Source organism: Hemitrygon akajei, chromosome 21 (assembly GCF_048418815.1).
Source record: "Hemitrygon akajei chromosome 21, sHemAka1.3, whole genome shotgun sequence".
In the NCBI taxonomy this organism is placed as follows: Eukaryota; Metazoa; Chordata; class Chondrichthyes; order Myliobatiformes; family Dasyatidae; genus Hemitrygon; species Hemitrygon akajei.
In genome coordinates this window covers 39,393,861-39,419,163 of record NC_133144.1, presented here as the reverse complement: position 1 = coordinate 39,419,163, position 25,303 = coordinate 39,393,861, and the positions used below count along the sequence as shown (strand labels likewise).

The following is a 25,303-nucleotide window of genomic DNA, read 5'->3' as shown; positions in this document are numbered from 1 at the left end:
ACCCAACTTTCTCTTGGTTACATTAACCTTAACAATCAGCACAAAATGATGCTTGAAGGCACTGAGTAATTGAGTTGGAATGAAAAGGAGAAATACTGCCCTTCAGCCAATCCACTGACAGGTGTGGACAAGACCTGATAGATTAATAACAATTTGGACAAGACCTGATAGATTAATAACAATTTGTCAAGGTACCAAAACCAGTTTCTGAAAAGTCTGACTGCCTTTTGCAATCAATCTCTCCAATCATCCAGTAAAATCCTTCATTGGACCAGAAAGAGGGCAGGGGATAATGAGAATACATTTCACATCCTAATGAAAAGACATGTACATCTCAAGACATGCTACCAGTTAAATTCTACCTTTAAAAATATTTTTTAAAAATGCTTTCCTGCCTACAAACGTTCTGCAAGCAAACATTCCTCAGTCCTGTCGGGTACGTGGCACCCATGAAGGTCCTTCCCCAGGTTATAGGTAGGCTTCTCTTCCTCAGAGCTAGTCATAAGCCGACCAGTTAAATTGGGAACGTGGCCACCCAGCAACATATTTACATAAAAGCAGAGGCCAACTAGCAGCAAAGTTTAGTTAAACCAAGGTTTTCAACTGAACCATTCAGATTTTATCATGGACCGAGCTCCCATATGGCAGAAGGTGCCTGCAACTGCACAGCAGCTGGAAAATCCGCCCCTCGTCTCACCAACACTCGTCTGTATGTATGGACTGTACATAAATCAGGCAAGCATAGCCGGAGAAAGACCTGTTTCTGTTCTGTATAGAAGCATGCTGGGAGCTGCTTAGCCATAGGCAGCAGTGGAGTGTTGGGGTGGTGCAGAAAGGAACATAACAAGCAAAATTCTTCAACACCCCCGCCCAGCTCTCCATTCTCTTCGAGGTGCTGCAGGAGGAAGGAAACCTGCAGGGAGAGATGGGACGAGGAAGGAAGGAGACAATGAAATGGACGTGGCAGTGTCAGAAACAGTGATGGTGCTAGGAAGTAGGGCTCCTTACAGGGAGCAAATTCAGAAATCAGAGGTGCAAAGGGACTTAGGAGTCCTAGCAACACACCCAAAGTGCTGCAGGAACTCAGCAAGCCAGGCAGCCTCTATGGAAAAGAGTAAGCAGCCCATGTTTTGCGCCGAGACCCTTCACTCTGATGAATTGTTCTGGCCAGAAATGTCGACTGTTTACTCTTTTCCATAGATGCTGCCTGGCCTGCTGAGTTCCTCCAGCACTTTAGGCGTGTTGCTTGGATTTCCACCATTGCAGATTTTCTCGTGTTTGTGCTTGGGAATCCTAGTTCAGGATTCTCTAGCGGCTAACTTGCAGGTTGAGACCGTAGTAAGTAAAGCTAATGCAATGTTAGCATTAATTTCAAGAATATAAAAGCAAGGATGTAATGCTGAGCCTTTAAGACATTGGCCAGTCCATGCTTGGAGTACTGAGAGCTGCTTTGGGCCTATATCCAAGGAATGATGTGCTGTCTTTGGAGAGGGTCCAAAGAAGGATAACGAGAATGAAGGGGTTAATTTATGCAGAGCATTTAATGGTTCTGGGCCTGTACTCATTGGAGTTTAGAAGAATGAGGGGGAATCTTATTGAAATCTACTGAATATTGAAAGGCCGAGACAAAGTGCAGAAGAAATTTTCAATTGTGGGAGAGTCAGTGATCCGACAGCACAGAATAGAAGAACTGCCATTCAGAATAGCAATGAAGAGGAATTTCTGTAGCCAAAGGATACGGAATCTGTGGAATGTATTGCCACTGATGGTTGTGGAGGCCAAGTCATTGGGTATATTTAAAGCACAGGTTGATAGGTTCTTGATTTGGCAGGACGTCAAAGGTTACTGGAAGAAGGCAAGAGAATGGGGCTGAGAGGGAAAATAAATCTGCTATGATTGAATGACAGAGCAGATTTTATGGACCAAATTGCCTAAATCTGTTCCTATGTCTTATGGTCATATTATGTTGTAAAGTGCTACATGTGTTAATGAACATAGCGAATGAAAATCTCTGCGCAAACAGCTGATCAATGTTCCGCAGAGTCTTCTATATTGCATGATTTTACACCAACATGTATCAAATTTCCACCAAGAGGATCACAACCTTATCATGGTTTGGATGTTCGCGTTCCTCAGTGACCCAGAGAGTTCTGCTGGCTAAGGTCAGGGCTTTAAACTTTGGCTCACGGCAGGGTCACCCATGCCAAGCAGGTCAAAGGGTAGAGGCCAGACTAAGAGTGGTCCATCAGTCCTCCACGCTCCAGATCCAGCTGAAGGCTAACAAACCTGACTGGTCAAACAAAACTGTTACAGAAACAGCAAGGAAGAATCCTTCTACATCTGTTTGTGGTCAAGAGATGGAAGACCATCATTGCTGCCCTAAAGGCCAGTGGCGTAACGGGAGGCAAGTATGCATGTATCAAAATTTGGTTTTCAAGTTCCATCCAAATCTCGTAAGGGTTGGAATCAATCATTAAGGTTTAGTCTGCCTAGAAATGCAAGGCAGGCCCAACGCAGCAAAAGGTAGTCCATTTTTGTCAAATACTTAGCCTAAATTGTATGCATAGTCTCATCTTCGTGGGCACAACTGATAAATTTTAAAATACAATAATTCACCCAAAGATAATCACTTAACTAGAATTTTCCCGGATATTTTCATTTGCATATTGCTAAATAGTGTTCACTGGTTTATTTTTTAATTTTAGTAAATATCACAATCCAAATCACCGGTGGAGATTAGGATCAAAAATGTTCACAGCATGTAATTTTCTTCTAATTTTGCAGATAGTATAATGTGCATGATTATGGTGTGGAGTGTTTAAAAAATATCAAACATGTGCTTGAACAGGTGTGTACAGTTCAGAGCCAACAATTTTCTACCTCGTCCGCCCCTGCCCTCCCACCCACAAGAGGCGGAAGACACCCCAGCAACAGGAAATCAAAGACACAGGGGAGCTGTTGGTAATGTAAACAAGACAAATAGCCCAGAAATTTGTCTCACTTCAAACATTAATATTTTACCATTTATTAGGAACAGTACTTATCTACATGCCAATGCCTCTCTCTCTGATCATTCATGAACAATGGATCACTGCCCAATAAGTGTCAAGTCTTCTATGATCCACAATTCTCTGGGACCATTCCAGATTTTAACCACGGTATGAGGAAGTGCTTATTGATTTTCATAACCTAATCACTTGGTATGAATTTTACATCCTGTTGTTCAGAATTTTCTCTGCCTGAGGAAATAGCTTCACTGGTATTACATACTTGCCCTATTTCAACACCTTCAAATTCCAGATTAAAGCCTTGTTCCATAAACCTCCCACTTCCCCCTTGAGTCACACTCACTGACTCACGTTACAAATCAACTGTCATTGCAGAGAGAAGGATTTACTTCAGAGTCACTGGTCTCCAGGGTGGGGAAGAGAGCAGTATCCTGTTGGGAGAAAGCCTGCTCATATCTTTGACAACGTGGAACTTTGCCCAAATTATTTTTATGGAAGGAAAATGCCAAAGGCTGCTCAACCCCAAGGCAGAAAACTGTGTGGCTCACAACCCCAGCACCTCAAACATTTCACCACCAAACTCATCTCCCTTTCCATACAGAATGCTTCAGATTACCCCCATCAGAGTGCAATGTCCATCAGCCTCACCCAACACCTTTCCAGTGACTTTCACCCTATTTGCAAGACAGTCCTTGTCACCCTGAGTTTGTGTGCATCTATATTATACAAGACATTTCCTGCCTGTCCTGCTCTCAAGATTAAGTGAAACCGGGTTGGAGAGGTGGCTGATCACAGAAAATCAAGTTCCATTCAGTCTGCCTTCTAATCATCCTTGTGTGATACAATATTAGTAAATCAACTTCTATAACAATTCACAGCAATTCCAGACACGTTACAAGGAGAATCAGAATCAGGTTTATTATCACTGGTGTATGTTGTGAAATTTGTTAATTTCGATGCAACAGTACAATGCAATGCATAATAATGGAGAGAGAAAAGTGAATAGTTAAATTAAATAAGTAGTGCAAAATAGAAATAGTGAGGTAGTGTCCATGGGTTCAATGTCCATTCAGAAATCGGATGGCAGAGGGGAAGAAGTTGTTCCTGAATCACTGAGTGTGCTCCTTCAGGCTTCTGTATCTCCTTCCTGATGCTGGCAACGAGAAGAGGGCATGTCCCGGCTGACAGGGGTCCTTAATGATGGACACCACCACCTTTTTGAGGCACCCAGTGATAAAGCCACAGGTCTAACCGTGCCCATTACTACCAACACATCATCTCATACGACAAATGCAATGGATATTCGAAATATATGGCATGGCCGCCTCAGGAAGATAAACATCTGCTCAGTCTCATCATTTTACATAGTTCCATCAGGTTACCCCTCAACCTCTTGACACTCCAGTGGAAACAATCCCAGTTTGCCCAACCTCTCCTTATAATTAATACTCTCCAACATCCCAGTGAACCTCTTGTGCAGCCAATCCCCCTCCTTCCTGTAACATGATGACCAGGATTCCAAATGTGGTCTAATCCGGTTCAGTGCCCCAAACAAGGAAGGCAAGAACTCTGTATGCCCTCTTTACCACACTATCGCCTTCCAGTGCTACATTCTGAGAGCTATAGGTTTGCACCCTAAGACCCCTTGGATTAAATGGTTCATTTTGGTGGGGGATTACTCACTGCTGGTATTCCATGTGTTGCTATCATTCCTTCTGCAACACACACAAAATGCCAGAGGAACCCAGCAGATCAGCCAGCATCTATGGAGAGGAATAAACAGTCAAAGTTTCGGGCCGAGACCCTTCATCAGGGCACGTCCCCAAATGTTGATTGTTTACTCTTTTCCATAGATGCTGCCTGACCTGTTGAGTTCCTTCGGCATTTTGTGTGTGTTACTGGGGGTTTCCAGCATCCACTGAATCCTGTTATTAGTCATTCTTTCTTTAGCAGCCACAGGTTCCTAAAAATGCATGGCTGTTGGCAGGCCATTGTATCCACGTAGCAGCAGCAAACCTGTACATGATTTACTGCTTCCAAAAAATAAGTTACGTTTTAAATAAAAATAATGCTATTTGCCACTTCATTTCTACAGAACTTTATTGTCTGCAAGGTGTTAAGAGATGCCATAAGTTTATAAAAAATCAGAGTTTCCTTCTCCAGCAGAAGAGGTCTTCATTGACCAAATTTAACACAGCCATCAATAACATAATACATATGTCATAAATATTTAAAACAACATATTTACTGTGCTCCTGCTAGGCACTCCAGTCACCTTATTTTTAAACAAGCACAGTTCTATTTGCAGGGATAATGTTTGAACAGTGGCAGTGAAGGTAAACTGCAAACAAATATTAATGCAGGTGACAGCAAGCAGAAAAGAAGCATGTGCATATCTCTCAGCGCAAACACGAGGAAATCTGCAGATGCTGGAAATTCAAACAACACACACAAAATGCTGGTGGAACGCAGCAGGCCAGGCAGCATCAATAGGGAGAAGCGATGTCGACGTTTCCGTCTGAGACCCTTCATCATATGCATGTCTCTAACTGGATTGATGGCACTTCAACCTCCACCTGAGGCTGGGCCTCTGTAGCCTCACCACACTGTCTCTAAGTGGCTTTTGATCCTGCTCCCTGTCTTAAGGTGGTTTGCAAGCACAAATATCAAACTGCTGATGCAACTGTGAAGGTGACTTGTTTTTGACAAACTGCTCTTTGCTGGCTGGCAGTAATCTGCAGCCATCTGTACAAAGCACGGGCACTGGGGCTCACCAGCAGGGGGCAGGCTTTTGCAATGTGACTGAGCAGACAAAATGTACACCGATTCTGTAAACCAATATCCTGTCTCAATTTGACGCCTGGCTTCCAGTTTCAGCTTCTTTTGGGGTAAGAGTTCCAGATTTCTTTGTGTAAATTAGTGTTCTTCAAAAACAATATCAAGAAGCTTTGCCCTCATTTTAAGGTTCAACCCCATGTTCCAGATTTCCTACTTCGTATTCTCTTTTAACCACCTTAAACATATTAGTTGACCCCACAACAATCTTCATTACACAAGAGGTTACTGGTGCTGTCTGTGTGGAGTTTGCATGTTTTCCACGTGTCCATGAGTATTCGTCCAGATATTCCAGTTGCCACCCATGTTCCAAAACCTCACATGTGGGCAGGTAGTTGGCTGCTCTAAGTTACCCTTTTTCTGTAGGGGTGGGCAATGTAAAGGGGTGCAGTTAGTGGGAATATGGAGAGAAATAAAATAGGATTAGCAGGGATACAATGGGATTAGTGTAAATGGGAGGTGATGTGCGGGATAGACTCAGTGGGCCACCTGGCCTGATTACATACTGTACAACTATAAAATAATTCTCACTTGAAACCTGGTCCTCGTCAGTTAGTCCAGCATCACTCCAACAAATCTGTCTGTTCACTTTACCAAACATTGATACTGATACACACACACACACACACACACACACACACACACACACACACACACACACACACACACACACACACACACACACACACACACACACACACACACACACACACACACACACACACACACACACACACACACACAGGTCTGTGACGGCAGGGTGGGAAATAACTATTGAAGGTTTGGATTAAAATGCCACACCAGGACCTGTTCTGTCCCCATCCCCTCCCCCCTCCCTGCAGAGATGCTTCTCGACCCACTGGAGAAAATAAAGTGATTGTGTGTTGCTCTAGATTCCAGCCCCCGCCGTCCCTTGTGTCTCCGTATATTTTTGCAAGCTGATTAACATCGATGCAGGCTTTGCTCTCTCCATGGCTCAGCGTCAGTCCCAGCCATGCAATGGGTTAGCTGTGTCTCCAGCCTTCAGGGCTCCTCTGGGTCCCAGCTGTCATGCAGACATTGGCTAATGGGGCCTAGTTACTGCACGTGATGCCAGATGAGGGAAATGGACCCAGGAAACCAAATGTGGGCATCACAGAACTCTCTAGACCAATCAAGCAAATGCTGGACAGGTAGGGAAGGTCTGTACAGTATACAAAATCAATCTGATGAAGCGTTATCAACCCAAAACAACTCTCTCTCCATGGGTACTGCCTTACCTCCAGGGTATTTTCCATATTTTATTTTTCATTATAGTAAATTCCTGCTCCTAGATGATTTTTAAATGTAGCATCCCTAATCAATTACCTCCCCTTCACATCAAGTTGAAAAGATATTTATTCTAGCAAAGAGGTAGTCTCCCTCTTTGGCAGCTTCCCACACTCCCAGCTCAGGTTCGGTGGGGTATAACCCCATTCCTGGCTACAAGAACATTAAATACTTGACAAGGTGACCTTTCTCTACATCCATCTCTGTGAATCCCCTAGACTGAGTGGGAGGCAGCTTTGGAATATGCATCACAAACCGGCTCCACCTTCATTACAAGGATCTCCTGCTTTCACCTCAGAAACATTGCACCCATCTGCCACAGCCTGTCTGCGACTGAAACCATCGCAATTCTGTGACTTCCAGACTGAACTAAGGTTCTGCTGGTTGAACTCTCCTCTCCCCCCATCCCTGCCATGCTGCTCCCTCTGTAAACTCTGCCATCCATCTCCCATTCAATCATAGCTGATTTATTTTAACCCCACTCTTCTGCCTTCCACACATAAACTTTGACATGCCTACCAATCAAGAACCAACTTCCGCTTTAAATATGCCCAATCACTTGGCCTTCACAGTGTCTGCACAATAATGTCCGCAGATTCACCACTGTACGGCTAAAGAAATTCCTCCTCATCTCTGTTCTAAAGGGATATCCACTATACTGAGGCTTTGCCCTCTGGTTTTAGATTATCCTACTATTAGAAACATCTTCTGCGCGTCCACTCTATCTAGGCTTTTCAATATTCAATAGGCTTCAATGAAATCCCTCTCCCCCCCATTCTTCTAAACTCCAGTGAGTACAGGCCCAGAGCCATCAAACACTCCTCATACGTTAACTCCTTCATTCTCTGGGAACTTTCCTCCTTTAAGACCATCTTTAAAATCTACACCTTTTCCCAAGCCTTTAGTCACCCATCTAATGACTCCTTAGGTGACTCCGTATCAGAGTCTACAATCAGGTTCTATGCTGCACCCTGGTGCACATTATGACACTGCAGGTGTTACACAGAGGCACGTTTTTGCTGCTGTGGCTCTTGTTGGAGGATATGGCTCTTCTTAATCATACCTGACACTGAGCTGGCTGCCAGACCACATTTGTCACATCAAGTCAAGAGTTTAGTGGATTGTAAGCAAGCTCACTTTCTATTTTTCTAAAATAAGAACAACATAATCCCAGCAATGGCTGTTCAAAGAGCAAAGATGGAACAATCCCAAGCTACAAAAAAAAAATTGATTTCTAAGATGCATCTCATCCCTGGCTCTGGCTGATGGAGCAAGCCCATTTGTTGAGTGTTGTATCTAGAGGACGACTCCAGCTCAAATAGCCAAGGGCACAAGGAAACCCTTCAAACATTGTTTCAGGAGCGAACACCTTGGATTCCCCAATTGTGTCTAGGTCAGGGGTTCCCAAACTGCAGTCCATGGTAGGGGTCCATGGCATAAAAAAGGCTGGGAACCCTTGCTCCAGATGAATTTCCCTCTATCACTCATTTCTAAAGATGGCCCCCATGCTATATATCTCCTTCCCCATCTCCAATGTCGCTCTCTAGGATATACAGAGCATCCCTCACTACCATCCCAGGATAGTCTCCAGGGTGCAAATTTCATTTCCCTTCTGCTCCATCACATATTCCCAAGGACATTCTCCAGGATGTGCAAACTTTCAACTTAACTAGCATCTGCCCCCAAGGATGGTCTCAAAGGCATATTCTTTCTCCATCAACCCCTCCTAAGCATAGTCCATAAACTACACACTGCCTGTACAGTGTATTCCCAAGCCTCAGAATACAAGGACGTCCCTTTAGAACTGAGATGAGGAGGAATTTTTTTAGCCAGAAGGTGGCAAACCTGAGGAATTTAATGCCACAGATGACTGTGGAGGCCAAGTCATTAGGTATATTTAGAGCTGAAGTTGGTAGGCTCTTGACTAGTAAGGGCATCAAAAGTTAAGGGGAGAAGACTGGAGAATCGGGTTGAGAGGGATAATAAATCAACCATGAGGAGCAGATTTGATGGGCCGAATGGCCCAGTTCTGCTCCTATGTATTACTGTCCTATGGTCTTATGTGTTCCAGGGCAAACTCTCCCTCTAGCAACCGTTACCAAAGATGGTCTCCAGCACAAACCTACCCTTCCCCATCTCAAAGACAGTTGCACGCCTTCTGCCACTATCTCTAAGGTTAATTCAGAAGCCTGGAGAGATGTCCTTTCACTACACTGTATGCTGTAATCAGTCCCTATGGTCAATAACAGTGTTGCAAGAACGATCAACCTTCCTTTCAAAGGTACAATACATCAGAGACAATAGAACGACACTGGCCATGAGGTATCAAGGCACTTAAAGATCTTTTTAATGTAAATATTTAACATATGAAAGAACCCTCCTAGAGGAGCACAACTTTGTCATGGTTTGGAGGCTTCAATGACCCAATGTCTGGAGTCGGGGCCTTGTGCTTTGGCTCTTGGCAGGGTCACCCATGCCAAACAGGTCAAAGGGTAGAGGCCAGACCAAGAGTGGTCCACCGGTCGTCCAGGTCAGGGGTTCAGCTCAGGGTTAACAACCCTGATTGGTAAAACAAAACTTACAGAAACAGCAATGAAGAATCCTTCTACATCCGAGTCTCCTGCCAGACTTGCATGACTGATAGTAGTGAAAACTGAGCTACTGACACAAAGAAGGAAGTCCTGAACACTGCCAGACAGAGGACCTTCATTGCTGCCCTAAACGCCTGCAATATAGTGGGTGGTAGAGATTTAAAGAACACTGCATTATAATACAGCAAAGACATTAAATATTGAACTATTCAATGTTCCAGTTCAGGAACAGTTATTACTCTACAACCATCAGGTTCTTGATGGTGTGGATAACTTTAATCACCAATACCAACTTTACAACCTGCAGACTCACTTTCAAGGAGTTTTTACAATCCATGCTCTCAGTCTTATTTTCTATTTGCGCGCAGTTTGGCTTCATTAGTACATTGCTGTTTGTCGGTCTTCGTCAGATCATGTACAGTTTTTCATGAACTCTATTCTATTTCTTCTGTAAGTGCTGGCAAGCAAATGAATCTCAAGATACTATATTCAAAGTACATTGATTATCAAAGAATGTATCAATTATATAATCAGCCTGAAACGTCGACAGTGCTTCTTCCTACAGATGCTGCCTGGCCTGCTGCGTTCCACCAGCAATTTGTGTGTGTTGCATAAATTATATAACCTTGAGATTATTCTACTTACAGGCAGCTGCAAAGCAATAACCCTGAAAGAACCCAATTAAACAAAAAGACCAGCTCCCAATGCACAGAGAAAGAGAATAAAAAACACAAATCATGCAAACAACAGATGTAAGCAAATGCAACAGTACTCCGAACCAAACTGAGTCCCTGGATCCTAATCCTAAGTCCAAAGCCTCAGTATTTGGCTCATCGTATTAGTGGGGCGGATTGCGGCAAAGTTCACAGACACAAAACACAGCAGGGGGCAGTAACATTATTTATATGTACGATTGCGTTGCAGAACACTTACCACTGTCTTTATCTGACCTCTGTGGATGAGCATTTACAGAACTAGGAACACCATGTGTCGCCCAGCGAATATGAGCAATAGCAAAATGTGTTTTGTATTCAACATCAAAGTCAATATCTTCTTGTTCTAGAAGAAAATGAGAATATATTTAAGATACAATAGTGTGACAAAACTTGCCAACCCAATTACACCCATTGTCTTACGGATGAAAATATTTATACAAACAAAGTGCTTTAACCTTGGAATTCCTTTCAGAAATAGTCACCATCACCTAAGATGCATATATAAAATGACTTTCATTTCTACAGGACCTTACGCAGACCCTCAAGAAGATACTTAACAGAGTAAATGAGGGGGAATCGTGGGGTATTTATATTTTCAAATGGTCCCACATAGAACTTTTGATGGACAATTATAATGCCCATGGAATTTACAGTTATACATTAACATGATTTGAAGCTGGTTAACAGATGGAAAAGAGGAATAAATGGGTTCTTCATGAGTTGGTATGTAGTAACTAGTGGGTAATCTCAAAGCTGGGTATCAATAATTTGTCCAAGGATTCCAAATGGAACATTTCCAAATTGGCTTCCAACATGAAACTAAGTGGGAACCTGAGTGGTAATGAGAATGTGAAGCTGCTTCTAGAGGAAACTAACTATCAAACCAAGTGTATAATAGCATAGCAGGTGGAGTAGAACATGGCAGTGAGTCTGAATCTGATTAATTACCACTGACATACGTTGTGAAATTTGTTGTTTTGTGGCAGGAGTATAGTGCAAGACGTAAAAAGTTAAAATGAACAAATAAAGTGCACAATGGAAATGAGGTTGTGTTGACAGGTTCATGGACCGTTCAGAAATCTGGTGCTGGAGGGGAAGAAGCTATTCCCAGAATGCTGAGTATGAGGTTATTAACTTCAAAGTGGTGAGACTAGGAAATGTTGATATTCAAAGGGACATGGAGGTACACAAGTCATAGAAAACTTTCAGGCAAGTGGAGCTGGCAATTAGGGAAGAAAATGGAAATGCTTAGTCCTACTATAATCACACAGGATCCCAGTGAAGCTACAAATGATTACTATTTTGGTAACCCAGACAGTTCAGAAATCAGGAAACATGCTCCCACACACAGCTAAAGGTGTCCACTGCCCCCCAGCAGCTGGCAAACCCATCCCACCAATCTCCCAAATATTTAACTGTATGTATGGGCTGTATATAAGGTAGTAAGGGCACATCTTAACCTGGAGTTCTGTGCTCACTTCCCCAAATGACTCTCAGAGGCAACAGTTACCCACCTCCATGCTAAGAGAGTGCTACTTTGAAAAATTGAAGAGCTCTGTTATTCTTGTCCACATGTAATATTTCTTGTCTTATTACAGATGTGTGAAATCCTAAACACTGCATTCCAACGTTGATAGGTCATTGATGTCAAAGCTGCCAGCTCCAAGTACCAGCGTCCACAATTGTACTCTACACCTGTCTCTAACTTTCAACTGGAAGAGGATGGAAGGCCTTTAACTGGTGAAGTTAAAACTCTCGGAAGCCACGAACTTTTCAAAGATCAGCTGATGGTGGTAAATTGCAGAAGGCCAGAAGGAAACAAAAAATTTTGCTTGCAGTTTTTGTGGCTTTGCTTGAAAGGTTCCCACACTTCATTTGCAGGACCTGGGCTGCCATAATTGAAAGCAGGTTTTCACTTTCACAGAAAATTCCCAAGAACTGCTTTGATCTCAGTTTTCTTTTAAGTATAAAATGTCAAAATAGTTAGGAAGCAATGGATTAAAAGCAATAAAATTAACTTCCAGGAGAAACAGAGGGAACCTTCGGTGGAGCATAAATACTGGCATAAAATAGCTGACTGAACAGTCAGATTTGGTGTGGCAAACTCTACATCATTCCATCATATTAAATCTTATAAAAGCAAATTTATATGATGTAATCTCAAAAATGTAATGCTGTTTTTAAAAAGCCTTCCCACATTGCAATAAGTATCTAACAACTTGTACTTACTGTTTATTTCCTCTTCCAGTGACTTTATTTTGCCATCTGTTTTAATGATACAGATATGCTTCCCTTCGCCTTCACAATCCTTGTTATTTCCTCCATTGATTCCAATACCTTGGAAGAGAGTAATTTATAGTCAACAGTATCCCCATTTAGCATAACAAGTCAAAAAATTAACGTCATCTAATATGGTCCACCTCCGGCCATCCCTTCTTGGGATGTTTTAGAGTCAAACAGATTGATTGACAAATGGGAATCGGAGTTGGAAAGTGGGAAATGTCCAGATGTTAGGAATAAAAGGAAGATACAAAGAACAGGGCAATAAGGTGAGGGAGGGAATTGAGAGAGGAGAAGCTGTAATGAGTGGGATTAAGCACATTGAAGTAAAGGCATGGGTTGAAAGTGGACCCTTCCTGCCTTCATGCCTCTAGTCTCCATTTACTGAGTGCCCACACGCATCCACATTCCAGTAATCAGCAAAGGGCAACTTCACCCCGAGCTCCAAGAGCCTCCACAAATGCTCTTGTATCAATTCAACACAGGTCAGAGTTCAAACCACATGCTTGAGCTTATGACAGGGCGGTGCACTTACCAGAGAGTGAGGGAACCAAACATATTTTCCCCAAGAGCAACAGCTGTGCTCAGAAATGTGCATGTACACCCCCAATGAATGTAACAATAAAATTATTCATCTCAGCTCTGGGAAAATCTAACAGCCTAAGATATTTTGCACTGCATGAAAAGATGCAGATTGGCAGTCATATTCATGTGTCATTTCCTGGCCACAGAGTGCTTTATAAAGAACTGAGTATTCCTCATGGGAGATACCACCAGGACACTTGGCAGCCAATATATCTCCAAGTGAGGTCCAACAAAGTCTATGATGATGGATGAGGGAGAAATGGTGGCCAGGCCATAGAAGAAACACCTTCACTCTTTGAATAAGCCTGTACAGTGGTCACTTGCGGGTAGTTTATTTGGGGGTCTGAGCAATTGCTCAGAGTGAATGTACAGCAAGCCCTGAGCCCGAAACTGATGCGTCAGTCTAGACAGGATGCTCATTCTTCTGGAATGCACAGAACATATGTCAAGGCTGAATGCGTAATTTAAGACATTTTCCTTCGGGGTTTGGAATAGAATAACAGTATTTTATAAGGAAATCTTCTTTCACAGTGCATTTGATCAACTTTCACCAGCAACGATCAGCCGGGCAGCTGTGATTCAGAGCAGGTGTTTTTCTGTACTCTGCGCTACTCATCTCTGGAGGTGAGGGAGAGGAGCAGATGAAAACCAGATCCTCCTCTTACAGCACAAGGTCTGGCGGGGGGGGGGGGAGGGGAGAGAGAACACCTCAGTAATCAGATCTGTGCTACACTAACTCTATTTCAAGCCAGTAGTCAGAGTCAGACTAGGCACTCCAGGTCATTAAAGAAGGTAAATTAGGGGAATCAAACCAGCCCTTATTTTTGACGTTTCCCAGAAACTTGCTTCATTTTTTTTTAGGCAAGAGTCACAGTTCTGACTTATTCCACACAGTTTCCAACTAAATTTCCACCCATCACACTTACCCTCCATCACATTCACTGGCATGTCTAGATTATTCATTATTTCTCTAATCATTGCTCTCATCATAGCCTTTATCCATCAGCTCTGACTCACTATCTCACCCTTCACTCCATTCAATGCCCCAACAAAAGACATTTTCCATTCTCTTCAGGCTCCAAAGTTTGTAAGCTTCAAATAACCATTGAATGCAAGCACTTTTTTCAGACCTTTCTACTGACCCCAATTCTCCCGTGAGATTTACCCCTTGCCTATTTCTTTTTGATCATTCCCTCCTTGATCCTGGACAATCAGCCCTCTGTGGAACTTTAACTTCATCCCTTATGTCTGTACCTGAATCAATTCCTGGGCTGCATTCCTCATTAGCCACCTTTGTCTCGGCTCCTATTTAGTTGGTGAGAAGTCCTCACCAAGGACTAGACCCTTTCTCCAGTCTTCAGCATTCCTGATCCACATGGGCCTGGTCACTTAATGTCTTTAGACCTGTTCCTCCAATGAAATGCCAGTCACATTGTTCCCTACCCTTCCCTTATCCTGCCACCAAGATTTTCCATATGTATGACGCCAGTAAACAACTGCTGGAGACGCAACACTAGCATCTCCAGCGGTTGTCTTATGGTGTCAGACAGTGTCTTTTTACTGCTTCCCTTCCCTCCTTCCAGGGGACGGAGCTAAAGATGGCACCAGGGGGCAACTTCCCCCAGCTCATCAGCGGAGCAGTTTAAATTCATCTTCTTTCTAATGCCTCTTCTTCCCTTTTCAAGGCAGCTGGGGTCCTGTTGGAGTTCATGATCTACAGCTGCAATCAAACTGCGGTGTGTTCCCCTTCCTGGAACTCGCTGAGCGAGCGCGTTTTCAATATCTTCAGGAGCGGCCTGGAAGATGGGCGCCTTTGGGACATGGCCTTGCGCGGACCTCTCGCCGTGGAAGGAGTGATGTCTCTCTCTCTCTCCCTTGTTAGTGAGAAAGAAAGCCTTTAGGATGTCAAACTGTTGGGATGAACAGTGGTTTTTGAAGGAATGTACACCGTGTTCTCCTATGGGGCTTTGCTGTTGCTTGCATGGTGGGATGCGTTCCACTGGAATGTGGGGGGAGGGAGGAGTGTGGAGGGTTGATGTTGTTAGCACGTGGGAGAGGGGCAAGGGGCTTTAGGGTTCTTACATAGTTTTCTGTCATTCATTCTTTGGAGTTTTCCTGTTTTGAGGATGTCTACAGAGAGGAAGAATTTCAGGCTTTATACCATATACATTCTCTGATAATAAATGGAACCATTGCGATGTTTCTCTCGCTCTTCTTCCAGTGTAGTGTGCTGCAGTGAGTGCTTCCAGCTACTCGTCACCTTTGGTTCATTATTCTACGTCCTCGCTGCCGTCTGGGATACGCACCACTCCAATGAAGTATGGTGCCAGCTCACGGAACCGGACACAAACTAATCACATCAGATAACCAGCTAGTCCAATCTTATATTTCAGTCCCAGCAAGAATTCTCAACTTCCCACCCTTTCTGAGAACTTCAGGTTTAATTCCAATTCCTGTGAATTCTACATGGCACCTTGTGTGATTCACTCACATATACCCCCACCCTTTTTTCAGCTGACACCATCACCACCCATTCACTCACTTCCCCTGTCACTGAACTCTTGTTACTAACCCTCAGCTAATTGCCAATTCTCACCCATTGGGAAAGAGTAATGGTAAATAAGTTCAGGAACTGCGAACTTAGTTGCTTTGTCCATGCAAAGCCCTTCACCACTTTTGGGTTTAGTCAGCTTGTCCAGCCAAAGCATTAAAATAAAGACCATCATAAGGAAAACAGCATATAACGGTAGCGTAGCGGGTTAGCATGATGCTAGTACAACTCGGAGCATCCCAAAATTTGAAGTTCAATTCCGGCGCTGTTCTTTGGGGAGTCTCTATACGGGTTTCCCCCGGGTGCTCTGGTTTCCTCCCACAGTCCAAAGACGTACCTGGTATATAATTGATCATTGTAAATTGCCCTGCAATTGGGTTAGGGTTAATCGGGGCGGGGCTTGAAGGACCGGAAGGGCCTACTCCGTGTTATATTGCTAAATAAATCTGCATGAATTTGGATGACAATGTTGTCAGTGTACTTAGTAAGTTTGTAGACAACAGCAAAATTCAGCATGTAGTAGACAGTGAAGAAAGTTATCTAAGATTACAACTGGTAACTGGGGAAGTGGGCAAGGAATGGCAGATGGAATTTAATGTGGTCAAGTGTGAGGTGTTATATTTTGCTAAATTAAACCAGGGTAGGACGTACAAAGTACATGCTAGGGTCCTGAACAGTGCTGTAAATCAGAGATACCAAGGGCTACTGCACATTGTTCCCTGAAAGTGGTGACACAAGTAGAGAGGTTAGCAAAGACGGCACTTGGCATGCTTGCTTTCATTGCCCAGGCCACTGGGTCGAAGAGCTCGGATGTCAGGTTGCAACTGTACAAGCTGTTGGTCAGATCATACTTGGAGTATTTTATGTAGTTCTGGTCACCCAACTAACGAAAAAATGTCATTAAGCTGGCAAGGGGGCAGAAAAGATTCATAAAGATGTTATTGGGACTGGAGGGCTTGGGTTATAAGTAGAGGTGGGGACTATTTTTCTCTGGAGCTCAGGAAACTGTGTGGTGATCTTACAGAGGTATATAAAACTTCGAATCTTTAGAATCATGGGGGGATGTAGATAAGGTGGGTGGTCACGGTCTTTTTCCCAGGATAGAGGAGTCTAAAATTGGAGTACGGATAGTAGATTTAAAGTGAGAGGGTAAGATTTAAAAGGGACCTGAGGGGAACCTACATCTTTGGATTGTGGGGAGAAACCACAGCATCCAGAGGAAATATACATATCACAGGGAGAACATACAAACGCTTTACAGGCATCGGTGGGAATTGAGCTGGGTTCGCCTGTACAGTAAAGCACTTTGTGCCGCCCCTGTTCATCAGTGAAGTGTGAGAGCAATCATTTGCAGTTCACTCTAATTAGTCAGTGGACTACTTGACAGATAGACCTCAGTATGTGCGGTTGTGAGACTGTAGGTCTGACACGGTGGTCAGCAGCACAGGAGCGCCGCAGGGAACCGTACTCTCTCCGGTCCTGTTCACCCTGTACACATCAGACTTCCAATATAACTCGGAGTCCTGCCATGTGCAGAAGTTCGCTGATGACACGGCCATAGTGGGGTGTGTCAGGAATGGACAGGAGGAGGAGTATAGGAAACTGATACAGGACTTTGTGATATGGTGCAACTCAAACTACCTGCGTCTCAATATCACCAAGACCAAGGAGATGGTGGTGGACTTTAGGAGATCTAGGCCTCATATGGAGCCAGTGATCATTAATGGAGAATGTGTGGAGCAGGTTAAGACCTACAAGTATCTGGGAGTACAGTTAGACGAGAAGCTAGACTGGACTGCCAACACAGATGCCTTGTGCAGGAAGGCACAGAGTCGACTATACTTCCTTAGAAGGTTGGCGTCATTCAATGTCTGTAGTGAGATGCTGAAGATGTTCTATAGGTCAGTTGTGGAGAGCACCCTCTTCTTTGTGGTGGCGTGTTGGGGAGGAAGCATTAAGAAGAGGGACGCCTCACGTCTTAATAAGCTGGTAAGGAAGGCGGGCTCTGTCGTGGGCAAAGTGCTGAAGAGTTTAACATCGGTAGCTGAGCGAAGGGCGCTGAGTAGGCTACGGTCAATTATGGAAAACTCTGAACATCCTCTACATAGCACCATCCAGAGACAGAGAAGCAGTTTCAGCGACAGGTTACTATCGATGCAATGCTCCTCAGACAGGATGAAGAGGTCAATACTCCCCAATGCCATTAGGCTTTACAATTCAACCGCCAGGACTTAAGAACTTTTTAAAAGCTATTATTAATGCTTTTTGAGATAGTGATTTAGATGCATATCATATTTTTTACTGAGTTAAGTATTGTATGTAATTAGTTTTGCTACAACAAGTGTATGGGACATTGGAAAAAAAGTTGAATTTCCCCATGGGGATGAATAAAGTATCTATCTATCTATCTATCTATAAAATTTGCCAAATTTGTCTGGGCTGTTTCTGTAGAGGGTCGCTCTGCAGACCTAGATGTGATTTCAATACAAAGGAATGACATCACTGTGGAACAAATAACTGCAGATGCTGGAAATCTAAAATAAAAACAGAAAAACCTGTAAATACCAATGCTGGAAATCCAAAACAGCACACACAAAATGCTGGAGGAACTCAGCAGGTCAGGCTTTGAAAATGAATAAACAGTTGATGTTTCAGGCTGAGACAAATCAACAGGACTGGAAAGGAAGGGGAAGATGCCAGAATAAAAAGGTGGGTGAGGAGGGAAGGAGGACAAGCTAGAAGGTGATGGGTGAGGCCAGGTGGGTGGGAGCACCAGAAGGCTGGCTACTGTATCAGGTGATCCCGAGGTGGCCTCCTCTACAACGGTGAGGCCCAACATAAACTGGGGAGACCACTTTGTCCAGCAGCTCCACGCCCAAAGGTGGAATTTCATGACGGCCAACCATTTCAACTCCTATCCTCATTCCCGTTCCGACATGTTGGTCCACGGCCTCCTCTTCTGCCACTATGAGGCCACTCTCAGGGTGGAGGAGCAACACCTCATATTCCCTCTGAGTAGCCTCCAATCTGATGACATGAACATTGATTTCTCCTTCCAGTAAATACTTTTTCCCACCCCCTTCGCCTCTTCTTCTATTTCCCACTCCAGCCTCTTACTTCTTCTCCTCGCCTGCCTATCACTTCCCTCTGGTGCCCCTCCTTATTTGCTTTCTCCCATGATCCACTCTACTCTGCTATTAGATTTCTTCTCCAACCCTTTACCTTTCCCACCTACCTGGCTTCACCCATCACCTTCTAGCTAGCCTACTTCTATTGGAGTATAAAAGTATAAATTTTGCTGTGTAACCAAAACTATGAAGTCAGTTTTGAAACTTGCTATTTGATATGCATGTACTCAATTTAGTAGGAGAATGAAATCTTAAGAATGTAGAAGACAATGGTGTGTTAATGAGAGGTAGCTAAGAGATGTAGATTAGAACATGATTAAGTCACGAAATCCTAAAAATGTAGAAGACAATGGTGTGTTAATGAGAGGTAGCTAAGAGATGTAGATTAGAACATGATTAAGTCAATTGGTAGAAACAATGGTGGCAAGATGTACGTGTGGTACGTGTGATACGCAACTATAGACCGATTACATATGCTAATGCAACTGGACCAGGAGATTGCTATAAAAAATGCAGTGTCCGAGGATCGGTGGGCAATCAGCGACTAGCTCAATGACTGTCTCAGCTTTGATTTGCAAATTAAAGTTTAACCCTTCTTAAAGAATCTTCTGTGTCTCTTGGTCATTTGTGGGGCACGAGAAACCACGACAAAACTTCCCCTCACCCCACCTTTTTAATCTGTTTTTTTCCAGCCCTGATGAAGGATCTCAACCAGACATACCAACTGTTTATTTATTTCCATAGATGCTGCCTGACCTGCTGAGTCACTCCAGCACTTTGCATGTGTTGTCTGTTCCATGCAATGAAGGTAGATGCTTAAAAGAACAACAGTGATATAACAGTACTTCAGCACTGCTTTATCTACTCTGAAAGTATGCTAATAATTTCTTGATAGAGTACTTTGTTGATTCAAAAACCAGTTCTGTCTGAGGGAACCTGTTCCACAACTGTAGGTGTGCCTTAGCAAAGTAATCAAGGATGTAATGTTTCGGAGCATAAAGTACATATATGTCACCATAAACTACCCTGAGATTTGTTTTCTTGTGGGCATTCACCATAAATACAAAGGAATGTAATGGAATCAATGAAAAACTGCACATAACAAGAGCGGACAAAAACATGTGCAAAAGACAGTAAGTTGTAAATAAATAATAAATATGGAGAACATGAGTTGCAGAGACCTTGAAAGTGAGCCTGTAGGTTGTGGAATTAGTTCATACATACAAACAAGCTGGATGAACTCAGCAGGTCGGGCAGCATCCGTTGAAAGAAGCAGTCAATGTTTTGGGCCGAGACCCTTCATCAGGACTAAAGAAGGAGGGGGCAGGGGCCCTATAAAGAAGGTGGGGGGAGGGTGGAAAACCAATCAGAGGAAAGATCAAGGTGTGGGTGAGGGGAAGCAGGGAGGAGATAGACAGGAGAGGAAAAGAAGGAATCTAAGGGGGAAGCACTATGGGTAGTAGAAGAAGGCAGAATCATGAGAGAGGTGATAGGCAGCTGGAAGAGGAGGCAGAGTGAAAGTGGGATGGGGGAAGGGAGAGGGAGGGAATTACCGGAAGTTGGAGAACTCAATGTTCATGCCAAGGGGCTGGAGACTACCCAGACGGTATATGAGGTGTTGCTCCTCCAACCTGAGTTTGGTCTCATCACGGCAGTTCATTGTTGGAGTGAGTGAAATAATACTCTCTGGTTTAAGTGCCTGCTGGTTCAGAGATAATAACTGTTCTTGAGCCTGGTGGTGTGGGACCCGTTTAGCATGCACCCAAGAGTTACATTTTCTAGTAACCTTAACGCTTCCCCCTAACCACCATTCCCTGCAGCCCCTCACCCTCAGACCAATGTTGGCTACTTTGCTGAGCAAAACACAAGATGCTGTATGAACTGGCAGCATCCATGGAGGGAAGTGGACAGTCAATGTTATGGGTCGGCACCCTTCATCTTGGACTTGTGGCTTTGTCCTACTCCAGAATTTGAGTCAAGACCTGGACTGACATGTTAGTGATTCCATGTGTCTTGACCATCACCCTTCATTTCACCCCCTTTTGGCAAGATCTACACCTCAGGACTACTGAACAATGATCCTCCCCCACTAAAAGATATCTACCACTTGCCCTTGATATATAATGGCATTTCCATCACCAAGACTCACTGACCAGAAACTCATAAGGACCAGCACCATAAATATTGTAGCTACAACAGCAGGTCCAAAAGTGGATATCCTGCAGTGAATTATTCAACTCCTGACACCTCAAAGTGTCTACAAAGCAAAAGTCTGAAGAATAAAGAACTCCCAAGAAACTTGGCATCTAATTCACGTGAGTCTGTCCCATTGTGGCACCTGCTCAGCTACCGCAAGAGGAGTCATAGAAAAATATAGCACAGAGACTGGCCCTTTGGCCCATCTATGCAGCCATCAAAAGAGCCCACTCCCATCAAACTGCATCAGGACCATAGCTCTCCATACCCCTACCATCCATGTATCTATCCAAACTTCCCTTTAACGTTGAAATCAAGCCAGCATGCACCACTTGCACTGGCAGTTCACTCCACACTCACGACCCTCTGAGCAAAGACCTTTCTCCTCATGTTCTCCTTAAACTTTTCACATTTCACCTTTAACCCATGATCTCCAGTTGCAGACCCACCCAAACTCAGTGGGAAAAGCCTTCTTGCATTTACCCTATCTATACCCTTCAATTTTGTATACCTCTATCAAGTCTCCTCTCAATCGTCTATGTTCCAAGCAATAACCTATTCAGGTTTTTCATGTAACGCTGGTCATCCAGACCCGGCAACATCCTTGAAAAATTTCTTTGCATTTTTTCAACCTTATTTACATTTTTCCCGTAGGTAGGTGACTAAAACTGCACAGAATACTCCACATCAGGCCTCACCAAAGTCTTATATAACTTCAGCATAACATCCCAACTTCTGTATTCAGTATTCTGTATTTGATTTATGTAGGCCAATGTGCCAAAAGCTTTCTTCACGACCCTATTAACCTGTGAGCCACTTTTGTTGAATTATGGCCCTATATTCCCAGCTCCATTTGTTCTACTTGTTGCCCTACCACTTACTGTGTAAGACCTGCCCTGGTTGATCTTCCTGAAGTGCAACACCTCATGCTTGTCTACATTAAATTCCATCCGCCATTTTTTAGCCCATTTTTGCAGCTGGTCCAGATCCCTCTGCAAGCCATGATAGCCTTCCTCGCAGCCCACTAGGCCCCCAATCTTGATGTCATCCACAAATTTGCTAGTTCATTTAATCACATTATCATCCAAATCGTTGGCCTATAATTTCCTGCTTTATTTTTTCCAAGCCTTTCTTAAAAAGAGGAACAGCATTGGCTATCCTCCAATCCTCCAGCACCTCACCTGTCACTAAGGATGCTACAGCCCTGGCGATTTCTGCATTTGCCCTCCACAGGGTCCGAGGGGACACCTTGTCAGGCCAAGGATTTATCCACCCAAGACAGCAAACATCCCCTCCTCTGTAATCTGTATAGAGTACATGAAGTAGATGCCATTTTACCTCACTCCTACAGACTGTGTCAGTCTCCCAAGTAAATGCAGATGCAAAAAATGCATTTAAGATCTCCCCCGTTTCTTTTGGCTCCAGAGCACCATTTTTGTCCCTTACAATCCTTTTATTGTCAGCATATCTCTAGAATCCCTCAAGATACTTCTACACCTTTTCAGCCAAGGCAACCTCATGCCTTTTTTTTAGCTCTCTTGATCACTTTCTTCGGTGTTCTCTTGCATTTCTTACGCTCCATAAGCACCTAGCTGCCTATGCCTGCAATGCACCTCCCTTTTATTCTTAACCAGAGACTCTGTATCTCTTGAAAACCAAAGTTCTCTACACCTGTTATCTTTACCTTTTATTCTTACAGGCACATATACGCTTTGTACTCTCAAAATTTCCACTTTGGAAGGCCTCCCGCTTACAACGAACGCAATCCACACTTGCCCGATCAAAACTGGCCTTTCTCCAATTTAGAATCTCCACCTGCAGACCAGACGCAGCTTTTTGCATATTTACTCTGAAACTAATGGCATTGTGATCACTAGGTGAAAAGTGTTCCCCTACACAAACCTCTGTCACCTGCCCTGTCTCATTCCCTAGTGAGATAAAACTTTACTTATCCCGAAGGAAATTATTGTTGCAAGGTTGCTCAGTCAGAAACACTTTAAAATACAAAATGTAAGCACTGAGAAAGAAAAAAATACAAAATGTGCATTAAAAAGTAACAGTGCAAAATACAGATGTGCATTGAAACTATATACTTAAGGAAGAGGAGGTGTAGAGTCATACAGCCACAGGGAGAAAGGATCATTCAGTGGTGCACCTCAGTGGAATCAGCCTATTACTAAAGGTGCTAAAATAACATAGCAAGTATCGCACCCTCTCATGGGACTTCCATGTACTGATTGAGGAAACTTTGCTGAACACATTTGACAAACACTACCCTATCTAGTCCTTTTACAGTATGGGAGTCACAGTTGATATGTGGAAAGTTAAAATCACCTAGTAAAGGATCAAATATGTCTCGCAACAGTCTGCGATCTCTCTACAAATTTATTCCTCTAATTCCCTCAGACTGTTGGGTGGTCTGTAATATGGCTCCATTAATGTGAGCATACCTTTCTTACTACTCAATTCCACCCATAATGCCTGTGGTGAACTACATATACCTGCCTGGACACACCCCCCCACCCCCCCCCCACCGCTGACTGCTCCTGTGGCTCCTCCCACTGACCATGGCTCCTCCCACAGACCCCGGTATAAAGGCAATTGGGGCCTGAGCCCTGCCTCTCAGTCTCCAGGATGTAGCATGGTGGTCAATTGCTGCTTGTTCTTTCTTCCAGTCAATAAAAGCCGATATCTCGCCTCACGTCTCACAGAGTTATTGATGGTGCATCAATGCCTCACTAGATGAAAAAAGGATCAGCCATGACTGAATGGCGGAGCAGATTCGATGGGGCAAATAGCCTAATTCTGCTCCTATGTCTTATGGTCCATTAACGTGGACATAACTTTCTCATTACGTACTCAGTTCCACCCATAATGCCTCACTAGGTGAGCTCTCCAGTCTGTCCTGACTGAACACTGCCATGACATTTTCCTTCACTAGTAACACCACCTCTCCTCCTTTAATCTCTCCCCTTCTGTCATGGCTAAAACAACAGAACCCTGGAAAAGAGAGCTGCGAGGCCCGAAAGAAGAGGATTAACTTTATGCCAAATACATTTACATATATTCGGAAATTGCCGTGGTGTGCTGCTTCTAAATGCAACAGAAAGTGACAACATTCAGCAACTATACAAATAAAATATATATGTCAGTACAGATATAGAATAAAATGTGCACAAATACCAGCATGTACATACACTGTAACTGGCAATATAAACAGTGGTTTAAAGTGTTTAAACTGCAGTGCAGTAATTGAGGTAATAGATGGGGGGGGCTAATTAAAAAGGTTGATCAGACTATCTCCCTGGGGTAAGAAACTTTTAAGATGCGTGTGAAGGTTTTGTTTTAATAGCACTATAGCATTTCCCAGAAGGAAAAGGCAGTTTGCTGGGTGGGTAATGTCCACATGATTTTTTTCTTGCCCACTTCATGTCCTGGACACACACAAGCCCTGCAGTGAATTTGTCCTCCACCATTGGCAACAAATGCCTGCTTCAAGTGCATCTACTTCAAGCAATTGCACACCCAGGCTGCTCCGACAGCGTCTCCCACACATGGGACCTCTATCAAGAAGAAAAATGGCTCTGTGCCTATGACTTGCACCATTAGCTGCAAACTCCCCTCCAAACCGCACACCCTCCTCCCCTGACATGGCGATCCATCACTGGCCCTTCATCATTTCATCCGAATTTTGATACTCCTTCTGCAAGAACACCTTTACAAAATACACTGTGACAGTTCAAACAGTAGCTAATAACCAGCTTGTCAAGAGCAGTTAATAATGTGCAATAAATGTTTGCCATATCAGCAAGAGCTCGATGCCAGAAGTCAGCAGGTTGCGTCTTAGTTAGTTCAGTCACCTTGCTGCAGCATTTCCATAATTTGTAATGACTCAAGGGTGTTTATGGATGTTGGGAGATCACGGACAGTTACTGAAATGCAAATCTTTCTCCCTACGTTGTACGAAAATTAAATGAGTTACTGTTAGTTGCTGGATAGGAATTTAAGAAATAAGCTGTTTTTAAATTCAAATAATTGCCTTTGGCTATGATGAATCAGCCCGATAAATGATACAGCCAATTCATTCAGAAAGCCAACCATGACT

The 25,303-nt window shown here is 43.6% G+C and overlaps 1 protein-coding gene across 2 annotated transcripts in view; it reads right to left on the bottom strand.

The window, feature by feature from the left end:
• LOC140714251 (glutamine--fructose-6-phosphate aminotransferase [isomerizing] 1-like) overlaps positions 1-25,303 on the bottom strand; it is a 108,742-nt gene that overhangs the window by 63,230 nt on the left and 20,209 nt on the right. For both annotated transcript variants that reach the window (XM_073025295.1, XM_073025296.1), the window contains exons 3-4: positions 12,688-12,795; positions 10,676-10,801 (exon numbers count right to left, since the gene is read on the bottom strand). In XM_073025295.1, the coding sequence (XP_072881396.1) occupies positions 10,676-10,801; positions 12,688-12,795 (234 nt within the window). The remainder of the gene's footprint in view (positions 1-10,675; positions 10,802-12,687; positions 12,796-25,303) is intronic.